Here is a 27,632-nt window from a genome sequence, read left to right as displayed (position 1 = left end):
TTTAAGGTCTTATTTTGATCGTGATGGATGGCGTTCCTCTCAGCCCATCTTCGGAGTGTGAGAGCCGAGAGTGTAGACAGATCTGAGATGCATAGAGAGGAGAGTGCGTGTTGTGTGTGTGTGTGTGTGTGTGTGTGTGTGTGTGTGTGTTGAGAGTAGTGATACCATCTAATTTGGCACAGGATGAAAATGATTCTTCCTAAGCCAGAGGAGTTTGTTAATTTAATGTATGTTAAGTGCATTGAATATTCTCAATGCGTTGACAAATTTGAAAGTGCTTCTGATTACAAGACAACACTTACTTCTAAATAGAGGTGGTCCAACACTTTTTTATCTCTCAAAAGTGACTCTAATGCCTAGACATTAGTGTTGTTCAATACCAAGTGTCCCTCTGATACCCCTTTGATTAAAAAAAATAATAAGACTATTGGTGGAAAAACACTGATTGCTCCCATTCCACTAGATTTGACGAACCTCTTGTCTCTGCAAGCCCACACTGTTGTTATATTTGGTAAGATAATTTACAGTCCAGCAGTGTTGTAGTCTAGTCACCAAACCTTGAGTTAAATTTGAGCCTTGAGTCTTGAGTCCTGAATGTTGAAGTCTGAGTTGGAGTCACCAAACAAGAATCCAAGTTAGTGGAGTCCCAATTACCATAAGTCCAAGTAAATGTCATGTCCCTACTACCTGAGTCTGAGTCCAAGCCCAGGTGTGATGCCAAGCCCTTGCTCTCATGACTGAATAAATTATTACATCATTTTACAAAAAAGTAAACACAATAAAACAGTCTTTGTCAATAAATAAGTCTAAATACTGCTCTTCATCTTCTGAGTCTGAATGCAGTCAATGGTCAAGGGTAAGCACCGGCTGTCAGTTGGGTATGGGGTTGGGTATGGCTGGCCTCTTTTTTTTTCACTGGCTGACTATATGTTTGACTTGGACTCACTCACAGCTTTCCACAGAGTTGTAAGTACTCAACTGCAAGTCTGTTGGATTTCAGAATTACAACACTGCTTGCCGATAACACATTGTAGGATGTATAATGGGCCAATACAGACACTGATTTACCAATTCTGGTACCCTGATCAGGTCATTATTGATTTCAGTATCAGTACCACAACCAGTATCTGTATCAGAAACTTCTTAGGAAGAAACAAGTGCACATCGTCAGCGTAAGAGACACACCCAATTTGTATACTGACCAAAAGATGAAATCACGGTACCTTTACTGGTAAGTCATAGCTGGTACCAGTAACGTTTTTCTGACACTAATACTGGTATTGGTATCAGAACAACCTCACTTCAAAATGTGTCAAAGAATGCAGAATGAATAGCCCAATGATCAAAGCAATGTATTTCCGTTTTATTGTATTACTCATAGTTGCTCAGACACGTGTATATACAAATACAGATAGTTTTTTGTCAAATTTTTGTTGTTTATATACTGTAAAAGAGCAGGTTGGAAAGATTCCCCACCGATGGCAAAGTGGGAGCGGGGTTTCAAAGGTCTAGGGAGGAAGGACAACAGTTGGAGTGGTGGAGATTACACAAGCACAAGTAGAATGGGACAGGACAGGTGCACAAAATGAACAAGTGGCTCATCAGCACGAGGGGGAGCTGACGAAGAAGAGAGGCTTTTAGAACCTGGATCGATGGCAGGCTTTACCCCGCTAACAATCCAGTTCAGGATTTGGTGCAGGGGGGTTGCACTAATCCCTGAACTGTGCCCGGGACCAGCATCCACCGCAGGGACGAGTGATTCAGGGTTGTTAAAAAGGGAGAGAAAGTGAAGGGCCCCTGTTGTAGTCTCTTCGACGCCAGCAGCCGCTCCGTGTAAAGCACAATGGCAGGGAGCGTCTTGTACACAGACGGGGCTGCCGGGGCAGAGGCTGAAGGGCTAAGGCATGGGAAACACTCTTCGTTGCCAAAGAGGGTTGCCGCTTCCCATTCACTGCGGCAACAGCAAATGAGACACACACACACGTACACACACACACACACAGAAAATAAGAGGTCTCACACATTTTTACACGCTGAAAAAATGCCCACATACTGATGTATACACTCCCAAACGCCTCCTCTCTAGAGAGCAGGAAGAGGATGAACAGTCAGAAAAGACAAACTGCGACTACATGGGATGAATTCAGTAGATGGGTATAGAAAGAGGCATTCTTAGAGGGAAAAAAAAGTTGCTTTTGAACTACAAAATGGCCAACCCCCTACTGTAACTTCACAACAATGGTTTGTGTTATGTACATTTGTCATCTGTCACTACACAGCTTTATGACATCACTCAAATGGGGGATGCAAAAACACACAACATGAAAGTGATCAGGAAAATCTAACACTTCTTCAAAGAAAAGGAAAATAAGAGCAAAAAGAAAACTTTCTTTTTAAAACTTTAAAACTTTTTTTGAGATTTTTTTTTTTTTTTTTTTACATGTCATCAAGTTCATGCGCATGCCACATAATGAAACCGGCGAGATCCTTCCATTAAAAAGCAAACAGTCCACTTGTGGCAGATCTTAGAGCTGACCAACATGCTTTCAAACACTGAAGGCTAAGAAGTACAAAGAAGCCGTCTGTCAAGTCCCTTTAAGAGTTTCTTTCCAAGGCAGGATCCTTCTGTGGAGATATGGTGACGGGTGGTGACTGGTTGGAAACATGTAACAGATGAGCCACTCGTTTGGCTAATGTCCAGCCTTCTGTACTCTAGTGTACAGCTCCCCCTTCATATTAGCTCAAAGTTTCATTAGGCATTGAGGGTCAAAGCACACAATGCGTTGTTTGAGGACAGTACACACTCCGCAAAACCCAGAGATAATACCGTTCATTTTTTAGAAAAGACATAAGAACCAAATTAATACTTTAATATCAAACACTATTTACATCAAGAAGTTTTCCTAATAATAATAGTCATAATCATCATCATCATAACAGTAATAATAATTATACAGTTTTAACAATGATGTATCTCAGTTTTTTCTTTTGTCCTCCAGAAAGGTACAAAACAGATACTAACCTAACACTACATGTTTTGTGGTTGACTACCTCAGGATACACAGTATCCAGTTTATAAGTTGATCCTCATTTCCCAGGTTAAGGTGTGTACAGAATAAACCATGGTAATAATAGCAATAATGACAAATAGTAGTATTGGTAATTATAAGAGAGTACAAGTGAAGCTGGTTTTTGGATAAAAGTCGAGTGTTAATCTGCCGACAAGCGTCCGTCTGGATGTTAGGCGGTGCTCGCTCCCTGTGGTGCTCTCCTGAAAATTAGTACCTCATTAAATGCTCTCGTCTACTATTACCCCCCATAGCTGAGCTGCTATACGGCTGTAATAGCATTGTTTCTGTAGCGCTAAATAACAAACGAATTGCAAAAGGCAAAGGCAGTCTTTCTGGGGGGTGGGTGGGGGAGTAAAGTTGAAAACAAAAAAGGCAGCCACATAATGAAAAATAGCAAAAATAAAACAGTGCATGCCTTTAGAGACACAATGACACTGAACAATGGGGTTTATCATTGAACCAGGTGTTGTTTCCAGTAGTGTTGCGTGGATCATTTTTGTTTTGTTTTGTTTTGTTAGGCACTCAAGTCACTCAACCTTCGGCTACCTCCTGTGTCTTTTCTATCTGCCTCCGTGTGTGCGTCTCTCCCTTTAATTCTCTCCGTCTCCTTCACTCACCGATTCTCTCAAACTGCAAGGTCATTGGTGCTTTAAAACCCCCCACTGTTGAAATCGACACCCCCCCTCCCGAGACCCCCCAAGCCTTCCACCATCTATTTTTAATACCAGAAATAACTCCCCTTGCCACAACATGGGGTCCACATGCCTGTCATTTTGAACCTCATTAAAGAGTCACTTAAACCAGTAACACTAGGAGCTCAAGGTGGACACGCAATTGCTCCTGTGCTCCTCTTTTTCTCTCTCTCTCTTTCTGTCTTTCCAAACCAATTGGCTTCCAAACTCGTATACAAAACCCCGTCTCTGAAAAGAAGTCAGAGTTAATTTCTCTATCTGTCTGCACGTCTTTGAAAAACTAAGAAACGGCTCCCTTTTGCCTGGAAAAAAAAGACAGTAGGTTTCATTATGCTAACTCGCCATGTGCATCTGTGGGAGCTGAATATCATTATAACACAATGAATTCATTTGAATGTAAGTGCTAACATTAACCTAGCTTGACTAAGTAGAGCTGAGCATTGCCAGAGTTTATTTTTTAACACTATGTGTTTTAAACTAATTGGAGCCTTACATCAGTGCTGTAAACGCTGCACTTACTCACTAAGCAATAAAATGAATGTAAAAACCAGCTAACTAATGTTTAATGAGCGTTACCCAAAGCTGTGGATGTGTTTAAATAAGGAACGAGCAGGAAAAGGTTTGGCACTTTGAATTGAAGAATCTGTTTAAACATGATGTCTGTTTTTGTAGATTTCCATCAATACAAAAATATAGAGATTAAGGTGTCAGCCATGTGAAAGACAGTATTTAGAGACACTATTAGGGAAGTAAAATAGCTTAATGATTTAGAGACAAAGAAATGTAGCTTTAAATTGTTTTTTAAATATCACTTTAACAGCCTGTATTAGAAGAAAAAAAAAAGCCTTGGATGCAAATGTAAGAGTGTTTTATATTTAGAACAACACAGAGAAGGATTTCTGCCTAGCTCAGTAAACATGGCATAAAATGACCGTGACAGATGCCGTGAAATTGTGTGATCAACTTTCAGAAGCTATCGATCTTGGAAACTTAATAGCAGTCCACAAAGTGTCTGGAGAGAAAGTTTCAATTTAGCTGTTTTGTGAGTCAGAGTGAATAAAATGCTTTGGGGGTTGTTTTATTGAGCAGACAGGCACGCTCTACATAGACAAGGACGAGAAAATGTTGCCTTGCGGTTCCATGGATGTTACACTCCCTCACTTAAGATGTAACAAGCTCAACTTGGGCTTCATTTTGAAACCAGGAGAGGCTGAAGATCAAGGAGCTAAGGTGCCTGCCATGTATGTTTTTAGTGCTGCTATAACCATTTCTCTTCTCTTCCTACGTTTTCATCTTTCAGTTTTTTTACAGCTCAAAACTCAGACTCGTATGACTCAGCAGATCTCAATAAAAAGATGTTTTTCAAAGGCTTCTTGAGAGGTCTCGGGTCTATTTACTTATGTATGTACACACTTTTCTAACTCCTAGAATCTTTAGTTTCTGTTCTACTGTGTAATGCTGCTACTGTCTACAATTTCATAAAAAAACCCTACTGCTAGTGACAGTTAATGTATTTATCTCTGTAAGCATGTGTGCATGTGCTGTATATGTGTGTATATGCATGTGGGTAAACATCAGTGCTGCAATGACATAAACATGATGTAAAGGGATGTCACAAACTAAAAAAAAAATCACGGGAAATCAAGAATCACTAAGTGTCAAAAAAGGGGGATTTGGCATCTTAGTTGAAGGTTTAAGAGGCGGAACTGTCTCTCCCACTTCCAACATCAGCTTGTTTCACTCACAGACGGAGAAAGACCACTTAAATAGATTTCTGGAAAAAATAGAGGGTTCCTTGAGAAGCCTGCTCTGATGCCCAATCAAGCGAAAAAAACACGCTCCAGCCAAATCCCGCCCCTTCCCTGCAGCCAGCCTCGGGCAGATTCAGGCCACGCTAGGTGTAAATGCCCTCCAGGACAGAGGGAGGCGCTATAAAGTGAAGAGTGCTGGTAGGCAGACCAGCAACAAAACCAGAAGCGGACTTGTTTTCTGCTGGTGTGGTGCAGCGTTTGTTTCGTCACTCCGGGAAGGCTCAGCCGGTTCGTGGCTGGTATCGTCTGATGGAGGAGAAAAAGAAACAAAGTTGAATTGCTATTTGTGGCATTAAGTACTCCTCTTGCAACCATGCATCACATACAGCTTTATGTGTTTAATGTGGAGACATGGGTGCAATTTTGACATGCTCCGGCTCGTGATTGTTAAAGTTCTCTAACAGTGAATAGTTGCAAGAGTGAAGTCTGAGTTGCCATATGAACTTCAGTTGCTATTTTATGCTTTGAACCACAGTTTTTAATTCAACTCCCAGATGAAGAGGCTCTTTGGTCTCGCTTTCAGTGGCATCAGTATCTGTGAGCAGCCATGTGCCGGCTGCACCATGGGAAAAAAGCTGACCCATGCACAGCAAAGGACAGATAGACAGAAACAGAGGACTGGACAGTTACATAACTATATCGTTGTGTGTGTGTGTGTGTGTGTGTGTGTGTGTGTTTGTGTGTGAGTCGAGAAACATGGTAAAAGTAGATGACGGATGACTGTTTTAATTTCCCTCCTTTGGAGAGCGTAATAGGGGAATGTGCTAAAAGAGGCATGCAAGGTGAGAGGCAGCCGTGAAAACTGCAGGCTGGAGAGCGAGACGGCAAAATGGAAACATAGAAAATCAGGCAGTTGTGAAACAAAAGACAATGATCATGCCTTTTGTATGTGTGCAGTTTATGATGAGCTGAAGTAATTTCTCAGATTTCAGATTGTTATAATCTCAAGTTCAATTAATTTTCATCCATAAAACCTATTTCATCACATAATGTTATTAAATGTAATACCTCCTCTGTCTTCTATTTGACAGTTTGTTATGTATATATCCCCAGTGGGGCTTTTTTTCTTATTGTTTCAGTCCATGTGGTGAGCTGGTGCTGGGAGTGAGACGGCAGCATGTGGGTGATGTTGTGGAGGAGTGTTTCACTTCAGTGACTGGCTGAGACACATGTATGAAGACATAAAAATGCTGTGCATTCGCAGCACAGAGACTAATCAATGCTGCACTGCAGAGCCAGGCTGCAGCTCAGCGAGGACCTAAACAGAACATTACATTTTGTTAAATCTATTTTTCATGAGAACATGTATACATGCTATTTAAATTATTGTATTTACTGGTTTATATGTATTGATTTTGATTTATTTAGGAAAGCTAATTGTATGTGATAAGAGGAAACATGTAGTGTTGAATTAGTAAAACGTTGAAATAACAAAGTGAAATGTGCACATCTAAAAGAACATCACATTTACAGTAAACGCATATGATATATATGTTATTATTTATATACACTGCATACACAGTGTATACACATATATATACATAAATATATAACATAGTCCATCAGTATAACATGTAGCATGACACAACTTAAGTCATCCAGAGCAGAAATGTAGACAGACAGACAAACAGCATCCCAATAAAGAATCACAGCAGAGGACACACATGAACACACGTATGAGGTCATACTGAAGAGAATCAAAAAAGCAGGAAGCCATACTAACCTCGTGGTTCTAATGTATTTTCTACTTTGTCGTTTACATCAAAAACGCGGTCATGTACGCCTATAGTTTTCACACAGCTGTCTATAACAGAGAATAGGGAGAATGAGAGATCATTAGAGGTTTCTGCCAAATAGGTTAGTGACATTTGAAGCCCCCCTCTCAGCCCTGACATTAAACACCCAAGCAACAAAGTTCATGGCAACATTCAGATGAGGTATGCAGTGCCCCTTGTTTCATTCGATGTGATCATCCATCATTGTATCAGGTTTTCCATTCAACATTTTCTCAGCAAGTAACAGCAGTTTTTTTGTGATACATAAAAGGGGAATGTTGGACAGTGAGCACAAAGGTAATTGAGGAGGAAGAGAAGTAGACGTAAACTGTTTTGATTTTCAATCAAAATGTGTACTTCAATAAGCTCTATTACTAAAGCCTTGTGTTGCATGCAAACACTTACTTGATGGTCGGACGAAAACTTTGAGCTTCAGGCATGTTCTCCTCCCGTTCTCAGCGATGGTGGAGGCTGAAAATAATAACAAAAGGTAAGGAGGGTGTTAATATAATACCACATGGATCATAAGAGGACTAAACAGTATGCAAATGTTTTTCAAAATATTTTTCTTTCATACTAAGGTCAGTTTTAAAAGATTTTTTAGGAATGAATATACTTAATTCCCTGCAGACAATGGCTACGACAGAGGAGTTTATTCAGAAAAACAACATTAAGATGTTTAATCTTGACTCTTAAATGGATTTTGGAGGTTTAGTCATGGTTCTTGTGAAATTATGGCCGGAAAGTATTTACAGATGTGCTGTGGAAACCTCTCTAGGGAAAGTGGAATGCTTTGCTCATAGTTTAATTTTATCATTTTAGATTCTACATTTGGCAGCAGCTTAGTGAGGATCAGGAAATTGGTATCATTTGGATGTTTTTTATGTACTTTCCTGTCTCACGACTTCAACGCTTTTTGAGGGACACAAAGTTCACGCAGCAAGGATGTGTGTATGTGTATGCTGCATGTGTGGATGGTTTGTGGTTGCTGTCAGGAAATGGATCCTTTCCTGTCAAGCCCATGGGGTGTGAATCTCTGAGCGTTAGCTACCATAGCGGTTGTATCACATCTACTAAAAATATCTCATGTGGACAGCAAGTACGTGCGTGCGTGTGTGTTTTCAAGTGTGTGTGTGTCTGCGTATGTGTGTGTGTGGTTGACCACTAATGGTGTTGTGGCGAGGCACCAGGTGCTGTCTCCTGGATAGGGGTCAAACACATGTCAGTTGGAGCACGCTGGGTCTGTACTGCGAGCATCCATCATGGCAGCAGAATGTACAGTAGTTAAATAATATATCTTTTGTGGTGTCAGGACCTCGCATTATATGGTGAATATTGCTGAATTTTCCCATCGTTGTGATATATTAACGCTATTTACTCTGAATAAGTTTAATTTCTACCATCCCTTTCAGCAGCTCCAGAGACCATATTGTGTGCTGTCTTATGGGCATCATTTCATGTCCTCTGTGGATCATTCCACAGCTGATGCAATGAAGCCAAGCATTTCTAAAGGCTACCATTTGGGATCTGTCAACTCCTCTCTAGTGAACCTTTACCTAACCCCTCCTCTCCCCTTCCCTCTCTCCCAGCTGTGTCACCCTCTCCTCTCGTCTGTCAGCGAAGCCCTATCCATTCATCAAAGCTCAACTGACTGGCCGTCGTCATATTTACAGCACATTTACCAAAGTGTGTGTGCACATACACAATCGCAGAGGACAGAGATTTTCTGGAAACAATGCTTTATGTTCTCTTAAATAACCATCATTACAATTATTTGTTCTGATACTGTTATTAATACTGAAAATGGAACAGATAGTTAGACCAATATCAATACCTGTATCGGTACCGATACCAAAACTGGTACCGATAATGGTAGTAACACAAATAGTTATATAGTGGAGATAATGGCACAGATACTGGTAGCTACTGATATTGATACTTAAAATGGTACAGATACCAATACAGACAATAGTACAGATAATAATGCAAATAATAGGACTGATACAAATACTGATGTCCATCCATTATCTTGACCGCTTATCCCGGTAGGGGTCATGGGGGGGCTGGAGCCTATCCCAGCTGACTTTGTGTGGAAGGCAGGGTACACCCTTGACAGGTCGCCAGCCAATCACAGGGCTAACAGAGAGACAGACACACACTCACGCCTACGGGCAGTTTAGAGTGATCAATCAACCTGGTGAGCATGTTTTTGGACTAGAGAACCCACGCATGCACGGGGAGAACATGCAAACTCCACACAGAAAGGCACCTGCCCGGCCAGGGATTCGAACCAGGAACCTTCTAGCAGTGAGGCAACAGGGCTACCCACTGCGCCACCGTGCAGTACTGATACTTATTCAGAAAATGAATACCCATAATAGTACAGATACCGTTACCCATACACTGATATTGATACCTATGATAGTACAGACAGTGGTCCTGATACTAATAATGATATCGATACCGATAATGGCAATGATACTAACACCGATACTGATTCTGAATAGTGCAGATAATGGTACAACTAAGTTTAAGCATCTTTAACTTGAATATAATGTTACTGAAACAAGTATTGATTTTGGTACTGATAATGCTACAAACAATACCAATATTGATTTTTGCTCATGATACATGTATTTGTGTATACATTACTATTGCCAGTTTGCCACCCCCAAATCAGCTGACTTACTCAAGTCTTAGTATCAGAGTTGGTATCAGGAAGGCAAAATAGAATAACAACATCTGTAGTCTGTTTCATGTGATGGCAGTGGTAAAAGTATAGAGATGTCTCTTAAACCAGGGGGATGTTTTCATTAAGATGATTTTTGATTAATAACTACAGAAGAATCAGAGAGGGAAATATATTCCTTTCCTGCATTCTACACACACTCTTCCCCTGATTTACTGAGATATAGACGCCAGTTTTTACCAAATGCAGACTGCACCCTCTTTCAATCACTTTCATTTCTGCAAGCCGTCTCTACGGCTCATCAAGCTCCCTCTCTATGCCTCTCCCCTCTCAACCCCGCTGTTGCCATTTTAATGTTGTCGCTTCATCAGCCGCTATCTGTTTCTTAGTCATGTGTCAGCGTGCAAGAGAGGTGGCATGAGATCACGAGCTCTTTTTTTTCCACAGCTCAGTTCTTATTCAGCAGATGCAGAGAGGGAATGAAAGTAGAGGGAAGAGAGAGAGGAGCCTTATTATTTCTCTGTGGAGGCAGCCGATGACACGCTAATGAACCTTGACCACCGCTGCTCACCCACTCACTCATATATACACGCCAGTACCCACACAATTTATATCACTCTCCTCGTTACTCTCCTCTTTTTTTCCCCACAACTTCATGCTCCTTTTTTCTTGTGTGTGTGCATGTACACATCGTCTCCAGATGTCTTATGTTCATCATTGTTGTCACAGCGAGCTGAGTCACAGCCATCGACACCAGCCACTTGGCAAAAGCAGCTGATCATGAGTGAAGTATGGCCCTGATGAAAGCAGCAACAGGCATGTGGGAGTCTCTGTCATGATGACAATAAGTGAAGCTGTTGTGATGTTTTTAGATTCAGATCAAGCATATTATAAGCCTCCTACACAACACTGAAAGGAGCAAGAGCAGACAGTTTCATGATTGTTGTGATCAAAGTAGCTTTGAATAATTTTATGAGTGGAGTTAATGCCTTTGCGTCTTTGTTTTCTGTGCAGCAACATTCAAAGAACTTCTTTCAAAGTCAAATAAAGGAAAATAATAAACCCCATGTTAACTTTGATTTGCACAGGGATGGCCAATTAGTTATATTCACTTCACTGTTTATCATTTTAATATGACTAAGACAGAGCATACACTACGCAAAATATAGCATAAACTGACCAGATTTTGGACCCCTTTTGACCATTTTGAAGTTAGGCTGAATCTTACTTTCATCCAGCATCATTTGCCTTGCAGTGTTAAGGGGGGCTGTTAAAAGCTTGGTTCGCTTCTCACAACTGGTTAAATGGTAAATTTTGCAGGCTGATAGCATGTTCCTACTAATTGGAAAGAGGGCCAGGAGCTGATTCAAAAACTTTAGGGCTCTTTTTCCTGAATGCGTTTTTGCAAAATGGTAAACAGCATCTAAAGACACCAGTGTTATGCCCCTTGATGGGGACTACTGAAATACACATAAATACAACAATCAGCCATAACATCATGACAACTTGTGCAACCTAATGCAATCCAATACAACAACTCTACCATCAATTCTACTCTTTCTATTTTGTGAGTTTTGGTTGTATATTGTAAATGACTGACTTGCACAATGAAAGCTGACATTACACCATGATAATTAGACAACCGCAGTGTATGCCAGTCTTTAGGCAGCGCAACCTGCAAGCATTGTTGAGGCTGCCACAAGAAGAGAAAACAACTTGCCTTCTCAATCAATCAATCAATCAATCAATCAATCAATCAATCAATCAATCAATCAATCAATCAATCAATCAATCAATCAATCAATCAATCAATCATTATTTGTTTAGCGCCAAATCACAACAAACGTTATCTCAAGACACTTTTACAAACATAGGAGGCCTAGGCCACTCTATGTCAAATTATGAACAGACACCCAACATCAAGACAGTATAAGACTCAGTCTGACCCCACCTTAATCCATCATGAGCATTGCACCTTGCAGTATTTAGATAGTTACAGTGGTGAGGAAAAACTTCCTTTTTACAGGCAGAAACCTCAGGGAGAACTAGACTCATGTTAGACAGCCATCATGCCTCGACCGAGTTGGGTCTTGAAAGAGGGGAGTAAGAGAGAGAGGTGATAGTGATGAGACGAGTAGTAGATGGTGCCGTTGGAGTCCAGCACGTCCGTATCAGCTGGAGTCCAGAATGTCCGCAGCAAGAGGATGCCTACGGCAGCTCAGCTTCTGTGGTAAGATTCCACATAAGATGAGAAGAACCTTGAGGGTTCATATCCTACTCCTCATAGACAACTATTGGGGCAGCTGTGGCTCAGAGGTAGTCCTGTAATTGGTGGAATCATGGTTCAATCCCCTGCTCAAGACATCCACATGTCAAAATGTTGATTGCTCCCAAAAGTAAAGAAATCAGCATTTGAGTGATGTGAGCGGTACTTGGAATAGACACCTCTGTCAGGGAAAAGTGAATGTGCAAACTGTTTTGATAGGTCAGAAGACTAGAAAAGTACAGTCCAGTCACAATGGTGTTGACATACGGTGGATGACCGAGGTGTGTTGCCGCGCATTCTTGACTACAAAGGAAAGATTAGATTGGCTCCACATTCCTTTCTTGGTAGCAGCTCTTCCTACTTTGTGTTTGAAGAGAATCCCCTTACCCGGGCCCAAACCGTCCACACCAGCCCCTGTTTATTTTGGATTAACATGCTGCCGAGGACCAGCTTATTGTTCTTTTAGGCCGTAACATCAACACCTGCTATTCTGGTTCCCATCAGGGCCCACAGCCTCAACCAGCAATCTGTCCAGTCTGAGCAAGTGGCTGCTTTTGAAGGACAGGGGCCCTGAAAAGGTGTCTCAGAGACGAAGGGGGGAGGAGGGACGGGGAGGAAGAGGAGGTCAGGTTACTCCTGCAAGCCTCGTCCCCTGGCTGGTAATGGTCGGTCCCCTCAGTACACTGCATTATGCATCAGCATTAAGGCAAATGGAATGAAGCAGAATCCAATTACGGAAGAACAAACAGGTGGGCTCAGTGCGGCTTAGGCGCAGTATTGTTTCAATCACAGCCCGAGCCAAGCGTTATTGCAACTGTAATGTTATCTGGAAAACACATTTCCTTTGCCGTTCAATGAACAAGTCAAGGCGCATTCCAGACATGTGGATATAAAACCGTGTTTCTGTGGTGATAGGAAGCCTAAAACGTGGTTTACGTCAGCTACATCCAGCAGATGATATCATGGTAGGATATTGATTTTTAATCTATCATTTAGGAGGTGTAATGAGTCAGCTTCCAGATTTATGTTTTCTTTTTAAAGTTAAATAACGTCATCCAGGGCTTCTCTTGGCCAGCAAACCATTCCCAGGTTGTGGAAATTAAATGCATTTATTATGTAAGATTTCAGATTGCAAGTAATATAGCACAGATAGCTTTACAGTCGAAGGTTCTGTATTTGGAGAAAAAAGTTTTTAAGTCATTTTCACTGAGACTACAAGGCCTACAAGTCCATAAATCTCAACAAACTAATGGTCAGTATTTTTCTTTCACATTTTTTATTTCTGCAAAGATTTGATGTTTAAAAGCCAAACCTTGGATAGACTTTTATGTGAGTATCTGGCCATGTTAGAACATCATGTTAGCATGCCCCTAGTCAGGTCTCCAGCTGCCTTTAATAATGGTGCTTTAATCCTTTGATCCCTGCTTATTTGTTGGGATGGTAGGTTAAACAAGATGCCCTGTAATGTTGTGTCCAGCATGGAGCATTCCTGGGGCTTTAATTCTGCCGGATCACCAGACAAAAAAAAAAAAAAGAAAAGCTGTTGGCCTTGTCTTTGACTTAGGGAGATTAGTCATGTGGCTTTCCCTATTTAAAGCTAGTCACAGCGCAGGTCCAGGAGTCCAAGGGTCTGAGTTTACACAGTGCCAGTGTCCGAGAGTGAGGACACTCTCAGATGTGATCACACACACACACAAACACACACACTGTATGCAAGGGGGTGTACTTTCAAGAGCAAATGTGCCCTCCTCTACTTATGTCTCCGTCTAGCTAATTAGACAGCTTGCATTCAGAATAAATTCTTCATATTCTGTGTAGAGTAATCACTGCTGAGTCATTGCCGTTGTCCTTAGATTTTAGGGTGTGTGATGAGTCAGTCAACCTGTTTTGAACTAACACATACAAAAACATGAAAGAGGCTAGAGTGAGTTTTTTCAACAGAGAAAGAAAGTCTCAATATTTTTGTGATCGCTGTAAAAAAAAAAGCTACTCTAAAATGATCTCTGAATGCCTACAATAGCACACAAACAGAACAAACTAATATGAAGTATACAATTGTACATGCCTAATGTCCTTCTCATATTCAAACAGTCCCAAAGCAGCATAATTATTTACATAGAAGTCTTAAAAAGAGCCAAAAACTGTCATAAAAAAGATTCAAAACTACACACCGGCATATAAAAACTATCTGTTTGTGTGTGGGCCTGCACACAATCTGTGTGTAAAAAGAAGATGGAAGAGGCTCTCCACCGCAGAAGCCCATTAACCAGGTGCTACTACAACGTACACACAAAGAAAAGGAATGACGAAGCGGTGAGGAGCAGTGGGGGAAGAGAACTCGTCTCAGGCAGCTGAGGGAACATAAACTCTCCGCCCCCGGTGATAGCTGGCCTATTGCTCTTTCCTTGCATCTTTCAACCTCAAGTAAAAGTGAACCAAAGTCATTCCCGGTGCTACTGTTCCCGCCAAAGTGACACAAGGGAAGAGAGCACTAGATCCTCCCTCCCATGCATGTGTATCAATGCAGCAGTACAGGAAAATCAAAATCATGATGCACAAAAGCAACATGATTTTGTGAAAGATCTCTTCATCATTGTACAACAATTTACTCGCCTTCTTAAAAATGAAAAGTGAGTAATTGAAGTCTGAAAAACCCTTCAATTTCATCAACTCAATTATGTCTTTACTCTTCTATTAAAATAAATGTGGTGATTTATTATCTAAGGGGGGGGGGGGGGGGGTTAAGCTTTTCAAAGCAACCACATAATAATAAATCACTGTTCATAATACTGTTTCATTACTGCACTAAGTGTATTCCATGGAATCATTATATGATGGTTCGGCCCAAGTATCCACCCACCGAATAAACTGTGTGGATGTGAGTGTACACTCGTGTGTGATGCAATAGAGGAAGAAGGAAAATGAACAAATAATTTAACAATAGCCAATTAAACATAATGACTAATGCACTGGCTCAATAATATATGTGTTAGTGGTTTGATGGCTAAGGATGAAATGTCTCCACCTCTTTGATGGTAAAGACGGCTGTTAGACTCATGAATCATTTCAGGCGCAGAGAACCATCTGAGTCACAGCCCTTGTATGCCCCACTTTAAATCTAATCCCTCTGCTCTTTACAAGCTTTATGTTTTTCACCAGACAAACGTGATGACTAATTTATTGGTGGTCAAAGTCACATAACTTGATTAGTAACTTTTCTCTCCTGCTTTGCTGTCTACAGGCTGTCAACAAGTGTGCCATGACCTAGCTCATGGTCTATTATTAGCCAAGTGTGGCCAATGGGCTGGTTTCAGCTTGTTTCTGAAATGGGACTCTTAAAACTCCTGTGAGCTCGTCAGAGTCAGACCTTTAACAGTTTGTTCTTAAGTTATTGGATCTTCTCAAGGGCCTGTAAAGTTATCTGACTGTTTTGCTACCATTTGTTGATGTGTCTGATGTTCAAATTTAGCCTGGGAAAAATCTTTAAGCTCATGTTTTATTTGATCTGGCAGACATGTCTTGTCTGTTAAATAGGTTTTCATTCGACCTGGACTAGGTTGGGCCAAACAAAACACTTTTCTAATGAGAAGCTGGTTGAATACAATGACTGTATAACAGCCAATATGGCTGCCACTGACGTGGAAAGCTGTAAATCTGCTGTTACAACAATTCAAAACCAATTGGACATGAGGTCAAGTCAAGTACAAATGGAAACTGTTGGCCACCAAATCATGTCATGCCAATTCTTGTGGTTTACATCAAACTGGAATCCATTTAAATAGTGTGTTGGAACTATCTACCTAGCCTAGCATCCCATAGCTCTGTCTTTCTTTCCCCAGCTTTAATTGGATTTCCAAATACATCCAAGTATCCAAGATAATTTGCATATGAAAAAAAGGCCTTGCAATGGCTAGCCTTCAGAAAGTGTCATTAGTTTTGTTTGGTTTTGTATTTTCCTAGTTTTGTGTTTCTTAGTCATTTCTTGATTTATTTTCTTGATCGTGGATTACTTGTTCCTTGTGTCTCCTGTTTAGTTTTACTTCCTGCCTGTGTGTGCTTCCCTCCTGGTTAATTACTCCCATTAGTTTCACCTGTGTCTTTGTCACACCTGTTGCTATTTACTGAGTAAGTCTCTGTGTTTCCTCGCCTGTGTTGTCAGTTCATCAAGTCTTTACTTGCATTTTCCACGTGTTCCCAGATGGTGGTTTTGTGTTTTTATTTGTAATTTGTTGTATTTTGTTAATGGACATATTAATGGTCTTTTCTTTAATACACCTTCTTATTCTCCACATGGGTCCTCTGATTTTACTCATGTTGCAGACAGATGCATAAAATCTAAAACAGTCCAAGTTGTAAGGCCACCACAACCCGTTTTAAAAGCTTGAATGGTTTGTTGCTTCACTTGTACAAGTTGTATGAAGGCTATCAGAGAAATGAAATTCACTCATTAAATTATTCAATGTTTGGAGAGTGCTGTTGAACAGGTCTATCCAAGCTCTCTTATTCATGCTCAATTGGGATGACAAATTGAGTCTGTTAAGGCTTGACAATACTTCATTCATCCTCACTTTTAACTGCTATCCTTTTGTGGAATTTTCCTTCATTTGTCACCAGCATTTCAAGTTCAGCGTGTCTCTAACATGCATTGTTGAGTGCAAAAATGTGCAGCTGACAGGTATCTCATGCTAAAGGGTTGGAAACCTTAGTTATGTTGTTCTGTGCCAAAATCTAAGGAGAGGGAAGACATGAAGAGGAGAGACAAGAACCAAAGAGGTAACCAGGGGAGATTGAGGTGGTGGAATGTCCATCCATCTATCATTATTACAATAATGCATTCCAGACAGCGTGCATCCTTGTGGTTTTTCAGTCCGTCTGTTCATGCATATGTATGCACATTGTACACGAGTGCATGTGTATCCAGTTTCCCGTCACATTACTCCATGTTGTCGGATCATTTCTGAATGCTGATGACAGGGTGGATTTTTCATGTGAATAAATGAAAGGCCTGAGTTATCATGGTGTGCATGTGCGCAGGTTCCTTCCTCGTACCACAAATGGAACAGCACCGGGGCTTTATCATTATTAGCCAACCTCCCAAAGGTCTAACAAAACACAGACTGCACACACCATTCCCTGCCTCTATTTCATATGTCCATTAATGCCATTTTCCTGCTGCTGCCTGCTCTGCAAGCTCCCTTCTCTTCTCAAAGGAACATGGTGTGTCATATGATTTATGATCAATCTAAAGGCCGCTATGGTTCATGTTCACATTTAAGTGCATGTTGCTGTCTAGTAAAGTTGAATCAGATCTTATGAGGTCTTGTGAAAAAGTCTTATAGATATCGAAAGTTTTTTTCTCATGTTAGCTGGCAAGTTATGATGAGTCTCGTGTTGAAATTCGCATGTTGGCCTATGGGCATCTGTAGAACGGTTAAAGCCAAACCCAGCAGTTAAACGCCCGGCCTCTGGGTTCTGATGACCATTAAGCCAGTGCTCATTTGATGTTAACCACAGACTTTCTCTGGTTCACTGTGTTACTGTAATATCCTTTTCTCTGTTAGCGTTAAACACAGAACCCCCTTTCACATCTGAGATACATGGGTGTTATTGATTGTTTTCTCCAGAAGACTCAGCACCAGTCTTACAATTGAATGGCAAGAAAATGACATCCTTCCAGCCGACAATCTGCAGCGCCTGATCACACCGAGTGCTTTCCTATTTGCCACACATCTTACACCCCTAAATACCACATGACTCGACTCACTCACTCACTCATCTCTTGCGAGCTGCCACCGATATTGGATTTCTGCCCTTTTCAGATTAGAATCACTCGAATACGAGATCGAGGAATTGTGTCCATATTAGGAAAACGTGCTCGCATCAGCATTCTGCGAGATGAGTTTCACTTAAACCATGAATGCTCTGTGTGAACTCTGACCTCAGAAGTGATCCGACTTTATGCTTATCCCTGCCGAATGACTCACAGCCGCACACGCCTGAGCTGTAATTCAGTAACTGCTAATACTGCGTTTTTACTGCATTTCTTTCATATGTGGCTATTAGATTACTCTCTGCGTCTCCACCAAATAATTTGACATCTTTATGTAATCCTCTGTTTGTATATCTCTCTTTCTTGTGTTGACCGGTGGAGAAAACACAGCTGAGTGTTATCTCCAGGGGGATAAGGCTCTTGACTGACTCCAGCTTTCATATTGCCTTCAAATTACCTGCCTCGGAAAGAGAGAGAGAGAGAGGGAGTGAGAGCGGAGAGGCTGACACTAAACGAAATGAAGAATTATGACCTCCATTTGAGTAAATTCCCTCCGTCCTGCTAGCGTTGATTAAGCTGTTTCTGTTGTTGAAGCAGATGACAGCAGAACCCTGTCTCCTCTCTCTAATTTTATCAGAGATACAACAAATCAACCCTCGACCCGCATCGAACTCGCAGGGCGAAAACACCATTAACGGCTATTTTCTCTGCAGGAAAATGATTTGACAGCTTAATTTTCATCTACAAACAAGAAAGCTAATCAATCACATCACCAAGGGTGGATTTTTCATCCTCCGGTCATTTCCCTACAGAAAGTTATTAGCGATGAGGAAAAGATTAATACTCTGATACTGTGTTTATGAGCATTATATATATATGGTTTATATTGTGTTTATGAGCATTATATATATATGGTTCCTTCTGTTCTGTATTGAATATGTTACTCATTATGAATTATTGAGTGAAATCAGGGAGATATTGATTGTGAATCTTCATTAAGACTGAACTGCTTTAAAACTGAATATAACATGCGTTACATGAAACCCCTGACATGATATACTGTTATGTCTTAAGCACATGGGCACATTCACACTTGGCTATAGCTACCCTCGACCTTATGTGCTCAAGGGATGTGACCTCCAGCTCGGGCACACTGACATTTGTGTGCAGGTGTGCAGTATGGCCAGCTTCAGGAGGTAATGATGCATAAGACTTTCTCTGTTAGCCACACTACACTACACACTCACACATTGTAGGCAAATGGGCTACAAGGGCAAAGTCTGACCACTGACCCTGTGCTGTACTGCAGATATCTTCATAACATATACAGTGGAAATGTCATCACTACGTGGAAGCTAGTTCTGGGCAATTAGTGTGACTTTTTGCAGACCTCACGTCAATAAAAGTTAATAAGTTACTCAATATTTATAATGGAAGTTGTCTCCTAATTACTTTGGGGGATTTAGACATTTGGCCTTGGGTACTCAAACATTGCTATGCATGATAGGAGATGATAAGATGAACTTTAATGATCCTGTGGAAAACCATGAACAAAATCAGGTTATGCACCTGAGCAGACAAGATCTTTTGACACCACCACCTTCTAGCCTCTAAAGACTATTAAACTATAATCGTCTTTTTTTCTTATTCTTATTCATTTAAAAGTGATATCTTTATTTCTATGAGCCTCACTCTTGTGACAGTTGCAAGTAGGAGCCATCATCAACATTACATGGCCTCATTCCAGTGTTCAGCATTGACAGCTACCACTGTTTGGCCCCTGGAGTGTATCAGTGTATTGTTACATGTGGGACAACTTCTAATGTCAAGTCAAAACTGAAACACAAACAGATGAAAACTGATACTGAATACTGTCCATGAAACTATGCAACCTTAGCCTGGAGCTACAGTTTAATCAATGTTTCCTCATGGTTGCACACCAGTACACCCTGATAACATCGTAACTGACGACAGCTTCTATTCTCATTTGCAACAACAAAGAGACTGGATACAATAGGGTATGAAGCTGGCTAATCCTCATTATAATCCCAGTATAGCTTTAATATTTTCAATTTGGTCACACAACGTTGTGCCTATTATTTAATGCCTTCACTTCATTTAGGAATTTTGGTGTTATCAGACACTACTACTAAAATTACATCAGCAGGAAGAATTTGACTTCTTCATGGCTGAACAGACAGACTATCTCACCTACCCAATACTGTGCCATAGAAGTAACAGAAATGCAAGTAATCCTGTCAGGCTCATTAATCCTGAGCAGTAACATTGCTCTCCAGATTTATCCTGACTGCATATTTTAAATCTAGACAGAGTTAATCTGGTATGCTTTAATCTGAAGGGTAATTTGATTCTATACTGGGCCTTATTTGAACATGATTCAGCACATTTTATACCTGTACTGTACTGTAAAATCTAAAGAATAGGTTGCACCGCTAAAATGTAATCTGTTTTGGGGGGCTCAAAAAGGGAAAAACTGCCTTCCTGCATGAAGGCTTCCATTGTCTTCAGCAATGTGCAGTTTATGTGCAGCTGTGTAGCTCATTCTAGTACCATCTGTTTTTGCAATCTTGCTAGCTACAGGTTCAGCAGTTGAGTTCGGCCTACAGGAGTGTTGATAGTTGTGTTGGGGGACAGGTCCACTGCTCATAAATAATTTGCCAATACTCACATCTACCCCTTTTGCTAATTAAATCAAACCAGAATTCCACTGCTTACATAATAGTACACCTCTGTTTTCTTTGAATGCATGGTTATGACCTAATGAGGGAGAAATACTGTTAAAAAGTGTCCCCAGTGGCAGATCATGTCTTCCAGCTACGGTTGACTCGCACTGTCCTGCTCTACTCTGGGAATCGGTGTTCAGCTCTTGAGGGACCCAGCACTTGGTACTTTGGTCATTATTGTGGTGATGTTAATTGTTGATGATGATAATGGAAGGTCTTAAATTGGTTGGTTGCTTCATTGTAGATGTTCCTTATTTCGGGAAAAAAAAAAAAAAATTCCTTACTTATTTTTGTGCATTGCCTTTACACTGCTTGGCAGTACCTGCACCCAAATTGACTTGAAGCACTTTGTTACTCTTACTGATCTTGTTTCCTCTTGCGTCTGCTAAATGACATTGTAACATTGTAACATTGTAACATTGTAGCATCACTAGCTGGTCTGCCCCACTTTGTATACAGCATGCTTTTTGAGCCACAAAGCAGCAGCTTGCTTCTTCAAGCGTCATCTTCAGAGTAAAATACCGAAACACAACAAAATGCCTCTCTTTTGACTTTATAACGGTACATTGGTTGCACCAGTGAATAAAAATACAGAAATACAGAACTACAGAAAGGTATTAAAAGCGCATGTTATTCACATAATGTTACGGTACATCCTTGAGAGATTCAGCATCTTGCTCTAGAACACTTCACCAGGACAATTGCTTGACAAAATGCTTCAAATTCAACAGGTAGTGTTCGATTGACTCAAGTGGGATTAAGTAAGGAATGTGTGTGCAGTGACTTAAGGTGGTCAAGTGATAAAAAGAGCTTTAGCACTTCACTCCATCCGGTCACTTAACTAAAACAGCAGAGACAAAGGACCCTGATGGAATGGAGTGAATTAAATTAAAGGTGGGACAACAAGCTAGAGGCAAAACTTGTCTTGCAGTTAGGCTTCGTTTGGTGTTTTGAAGTGGAGGAGAAGTGCATGTAAGTAAACAAATAGACCAAAAAGCTTCAAAAACTTGGAAAAGAGTCCTGAAAGCCATCCAACAGCCCTTAGTTAATTGTTTAACAACTTAAACTCTTTTACACCCATAATAAGACCGAATGTAATCCCTAAGAAAATGACAGTAATAAGATTATTCTCCTTTGAAAAATTCCCTGTTGTACTTTACTTTTGGATCCTGTTTTCTTATTCCTCAGTTAGAAAGTTGTATTTATGTCTGAATTCTTAAGATTAAAGGGATTTGTAATGATGTAATCCAATGCAACCTGGAAGGTCTTGCATGTTTCTTCTGCAAGGGGATGAGGAAGATTGCCTAATGTTAATGATGATGGTAGCTTGAGAGGCTGATGTTTCAGATCAACTGTCAGGTATAGTAATGTAACTGCCTCTTCACCGCTCTTAATCCTCCTTCTCCAGCTCCATGTCTGTCCACTAAAGAGACTGTCCAATCCATCAGCAGCCTTCTCCTCCTGTTTCTTATGGACGTTCAGACTGGACACAATGGCAGTGGGAAATCACATGTCAGACGCCTTCATGGTAGATGACTTTAATATCCTCCACTGTAGCCAGAGAGGCTACACACTGGAATCATTCAATGGCCAATGAAGCCGCGGGCCACTAAACCAATATGGTGTGCTATGGCAGAATGGATGTGCTCCATGGAAGCCCTGTCGGTTGCAGTGTAATTTAATCCAGCCCTTAGGACAAGCATCTCTCAACAGAAATGGCTGAAAAAATGTTACAAATACAGACTTGAGGGAGTGGATGAATTGTATAACCCTTCCCTAACCCCTATCTACACTCCCAACTCTGGAGATTTCTCCCTCCTCTCATCAAGCATGACTGTCCATGCAAATTGGCTGTAAAAGCAAAGAAACAATCTGGTTATTTTTTACCAGACAAATGGCCCAACACCTGGTGGTTGAAAGGCTGTTGGAAAGAGTTTCAGACTATTTGTTTTGTGGACAAGTTTAAGAAAGAAAACATCATTTCAGCACAGAAACATCAGGAGGCAACTTTTTTTTTTATTATTATAGCACACTGCAGTCCATAACTCTGAAGTGTTAGGGAGCAGGGGGGGGAGAGAGAGCGAAACACGTGAAATGAATAAAGGACAGGGAAGTCTTGGCTGCCTGTCAGGTTAACTGCTTCATAAAAAGGTGCCAATTTAGAAAACAGATCTCGGCGTGTGGGGCTCGGCTCAGCTACAGTCCCGACTTTGTGAGATGCAGAAAAAAGTCCAAAGACTCAGGAGTTTGACAGCCACCTAGAGCTGCATTAACACCACAGGCCCCATTTTACAGATAAACAGATAGAAGTATAGCGTTTAACATGAGGGTGTTAACTGACAAAACTGAAACCCCCACGCTGAGAAGGAATTCACACACTTTTCCTCGTGCATTGGCCTGCACGGTGCACAAAAGTTTCCCTCAAAGAGCTGAAGAAGTCATGCATTACACTGCATGATATTGCATTAATTCCACCCATATGAGGACATAACTCTGCTTCCCATTTTGTTAAATCAGCGTATCCCTGTGACAAGTGTGTAAAGAGTGAGTGGTGGTGACAGTGACTCCTCCATGAGTAGTCTGTGGTGGGAGGACAAACTCGACTCAATTCCACTCTATCGCCCCGCTTTGATAAGACCTAATTTCCCAAGGGCTTCAACTTCACATGAACTCGGTTAAGCTCAGTTCCTACGCCAAGAGGCAGATGACTAAAAAGCTAACACGGGCTGAATGGGAGTGTAACATAATGTGTGGAAGGAGGAGGGCGCTCCTTTTTGAAGGATGCAGTATTGTGCAGCAGGGCTTGTGAGCTATAACTTTCAAACTGTCTCAATTTAACTCCCCCATGAATTCCATTGCCATTTTAGGGAAGAGTTTTCCTTGAGTGTTGAAAGCGGTGTGAAAAGCTCAGCTGAAAGCAAGAGCATGAAAGCGTCTACTCAGATCACTGTAATGCCACCTCTCAGAGTACTGTGCTGGAGTTGTAAAAACATGGCTGAGGAATAGTGTGTGTGTGTGTGTGTGTGTGTGTGTGTGTGTGTGTGTGTGTGTGTGTGTGTGTGTGTGTGTGCGTGCACGTGTGTGCGTGTGCGCGTGCATGTACATATGTGTGTATTAGAAGAAAAACATTAAGTCAGGGAAGGGCTGGCTGGGTTAGTAAATTATGTCAAGTTAGATATATGGATTAAAAGTTTTCTGTGAATGAAAACAACATTATTGTGCTTCCAATATTTAGGGATGGGTACCTTTCACATTTGAACCGATACGGTACCGATACCCGGTACCTGGGAATCGGTACCGGTACTCAAACTTGTAACCCATCTGTGTATTTACACTGTAGGCAAACATGACTTACAGATGTAGTAGTATTCTCTTCCCGGTCTGAACTCGAAGCCCAGTGAGAAGGGAGTGAAGAGCTGGAACTTCTCTGAGAACTTGAGCGGCCCATTCGGGGAGTGCGGCCTGTTGCACTCCCAGCGCTTGAAGCCCTTAGAGGTGTGGTCGCACGAGCTGTAGCCATCATAGTTGACCATGTAGAGGACGTAGCGCTCCGTTCTCTCCTCAGGCACTGTGTCTTCATAGTGAGGACAGTAGACATCCAGGTAGTCATTTATGCACACATCAATGTGGTAGTCCCCACGATGGAACCTGGTGGTAAAACAGAAGAGGAGGGGTTAACTTCTTGATATTTCTATGAAGGGTTAGCACGATCCACTTGATTCTCAATGGTGTAAACTCCCTTCAAAAGTCCCATTGGTGTAATAATATTACATCTGTGTGTTGATGGATCAGTATTGCTTCAATCGTTAGGAACAAAGCATTGTTTGAACTCAGCACATACATATGTAGAGAATGTGAGTTTGATCTGTCAACACTCTTTGAATGTTGTCAGGAAATTTACAAGCGCCAGCGCTCTCTCTTCTGGCTCCAATAAATTTGGGTGGGTCGGTTTATCTATAAATCTATCATTGCAGCAGATATTTACTCACACATGCATACATCTGCCTTCTAAAAGATTACAAACTGAGGTAACCAAGCTTGAGAAAATGTGCTCACAGATTGCAGCTTTTGGTCTGTTATGGAAAACTAAAATTCTTTAGCTTTTTTTTACAAGACAAAGAAAATACGGACGGACATCCTCAGGCAGCAAAGTATTAATGGTTGCAAAGAAACAGGATGGTCCACTCCGGACAGTAAATGTCATGATGTGAAATATACAGAGCCTGGCTGTCTCTGCAGGCTGTGTGGTGGGACATCTTTACAGCCGCAATGATCTAGAACAGGCCACACAGGGTCAGAGGGTTTCAATACATACAGGTAGATTCATCTAAAGGCCACACACTGTCACAACCATCCCCACACAAACACAATTTCCTCTCTGTCGCCCACAAAATAGGTCTCTCACCTGTGGGTATTTTTTTTACAACTACCAGAATTAGAGAGAACCTTGAGTGTTTTGAGTTTCTGTTTGGGCCTTGGATGGTACGACCCTCACCCTCTAGGTCACAGGGAGCCAGGCTGAGAAAACACTGAACACCTGTAAGCTTGCTAGGGATGCCCTCAATTTAGCACACACACTTGAAGCACTCTAAGGGTGACAATGAACCACAAAATTGCACAAGTGCACACACAGCTGGTGCCACTGAATCATTCCACCCAGAAGCCAGGTGGTTTGAGTTTGTAATTGAGACCCAGTTGTTAATGTTGCAGGAGCACAACCTGACAAGAGTTTTGATGAAACTTTTAATTGAAAACCGTCACTGCTGTCTATAACACTGGCTCCTCGAGCCCCAGAGCCCACAAGGGGCAGAGCGTGTAACAGGCAAGAAATAATTTTATCCCGAGGTCTCTCAGGAGTCTTAGGATTAACATACTGAGGCTGTACACACACACATACACACACACACACACACACACACACACACACACACACACACACACACACACACACACACACACACACACACACAGCATTTCTTGAAACAATGAGCAGTCTTGCTTGTTAGTAAGGTCCTTCCTCTTTATATTCTACAAATTGGAGAGGATGTCATGTGATTCAGATAAGTTGGAAAAACTCATGGATCCATATTCTTCATATACACTCAGAAACTACCATATCTTTATTTTTTGTCATCCTGACATCTTAACACAGGGTTGATATTTCCCCTATCAACATGCTAAGAGTGGGTGGCTAAATTGCTATGTTCAAGGTTATTCGTCATATAAATGTAGGTAACCTGACAAATTGTCATAATTACCCTGCTAAATGAGCAACAATTTTTCCAGCAAAAATCTGTACAGACAAAAAGCTTCATTTTGAGATAAAAACAACATATCAGATCTTTAGTAAACATTTAGACAACAGTTAATACTAGTATTCAACTACTTCCAAGCTAGTGGCATCAATTAGCGACTCAGTTATTACTTTGGTTATTATTTGTTCTAGAGAACAGTAGTTGATATTCAGCAACTGAATTGCCATAGTCAAAATAAACAGTCAGTGGATGCTAATATTAGCTGTTGTCTGACCACAGCTAGGTTATAAAAAATGTTGTTGAAACCCAGGTTTTCTTTCCTGATTTTGTCTCCGATTGTCAGTTATTGATCATTCCAGAAGTGATGAATGGATATTAGATACTCTAAATCAGCATGAACAAAAACTAGGGATGTGGGTGTTCAGTAAGCTAACAAGGTAAGAACTCCAGTGACACTTGTAGTATAAAGAACAACTTTAATCTTAGACCCTGCAAATTTTTCAAAACAATTCTTTCTTCAAATATTAGATGTAAAAAAAAATAGACATCCTTGACTGGCACTAGATACTTCAGACATCTGAGGTGCTGATGAAAATATTTTGCTACACAGTTGTACAAAATGTCAGTACTTTTCTTTATCTCTTCCCTGTCACTCTCTTTCAACCCACTTATTTGCTTTCTCTACTCAAAACTGCAGCTCTGCTCAATATTCCAATGCAATATATGAATTCTGACTCTAAAGAATGGATTTTTCTAAGATTACATTTTTGTGTAGGAACTGAGAGCGCTCATCCTGCTGGCCTGTGTTTATTTCAATCAGCAGTATTTCTAGATGACTCACGCAGGATTACAATCACAATGCAAACAAACCACTTGTTTTTGAGACTGAATAGCAATGTGAGAAAAATCTGGTTTTGGCACCTTGAGTCATGTTGGTATAATTGAGTGACAAATGTAAGAATTAATTATCTGGTTGTGCTCAGTGTGTTTATTTATGTACATGTGGGTGTATGTGAGAGCCAGCTAGCATGAAATGTCACTTTTCTGTGTTTACCAGCACAGGGTAAATAGCAGTGTGTGGGGTGTTTACAAGCAAGGCATGGAGTATCTCATCTGTAACATCTCATTTAAAACATGTCTGTGGAGGTCCGGGAAGAGCCATGCATCTCTCTCGCCGCTTTAAAATGTCACCGACTTAATGGTCACATCCTCCCATCCGCTGTTACCCCTTCTTCTGTTTGTGTGTCTACTGTATGTGTGTCTCAGTGTAAGAGAGAGAAAATGAACGTGCGCATGTTTGTGTGTGTGTGTGTGTGATGTTTCAGCTGCCCTTCTCTCCCTGCCTCAGCAGTCAGAATAGTGGCTCGTGGCCCTGACTGCAAATGAAGCAGAGGATGTTTGGGTGAGTGAGCACATAAAAAGGGACAGGACAGGCATTTGTAACACATAACACACTCCCTCTCACTCACTCACACGCGCATACACACATGTATATGCAACTAAAAACATGACCAGCCAGTGCACACCCACGCACATATTTAGGTTTTGTGTTATCAGCT

At 41.1% G+C, this 27,632-nt stretch overlaps 1 protein-coding gene across 2 annotated transcripts in view; it reads right to left on the bottom strand.

The window, feature by feature from the left end:
- Positions 1 to 1,342: 1,342 nt before the first annotated feature.
- The window catches only part of efna5b (ephrin-A5b), a 104,707-nt gene continuing 78,417 nt past the window's right edge, over positions 1,343 to 27,632 (bottom strand). The window contains exons 2-5 of one of the 2 annotated variants that reach the window (XM_034691117.1): positions 24,174 to 24,466; positions 7,755 to 7,820; positions 7,298 to 7,378; positions 1,343 to 5,820 (exon numbers count right to left, since the gene is read on the bottom strand). In XM_034691117.1, the coding sequence (XP_034547008.1) occupies positions 5,693 to 5,820; positions 7,298 to 7,378; positions 7,755 to 7,820; positions 24,174 to 24,466 (568 nt within the window). In that variant the 3' untranslated portion in view covers positions 1,343 to 5,692. The remainder of the gene's footprint in view (positions 5,821 to 7,297; positions 7,379 to 7,754; positions 7,821 to 24,173; positions 24,467 to 27,632) is intronic. The other variant, XM_034691118.1, reaches the window with a different exon arrangement.

The sequence above is a fragment of the Notolabrus celidotus genome, chromosome 9 (genome assembly GCF_009762535.1).
Source record: "Notolabrus celidotus isolate fNotCel1 chromosome 9, fNotCel1.pri, whole genome shotgun sequence".
Lineage (NCBI taxonomy): Eukaryota > Metazoa > Chordata > Actinopteri > Labriformes > Labridae > Notolabrus > Notolabrus celidotus.
This window is presented reverse-complemented; position numbering and strand designations above follow the sequence as displayed.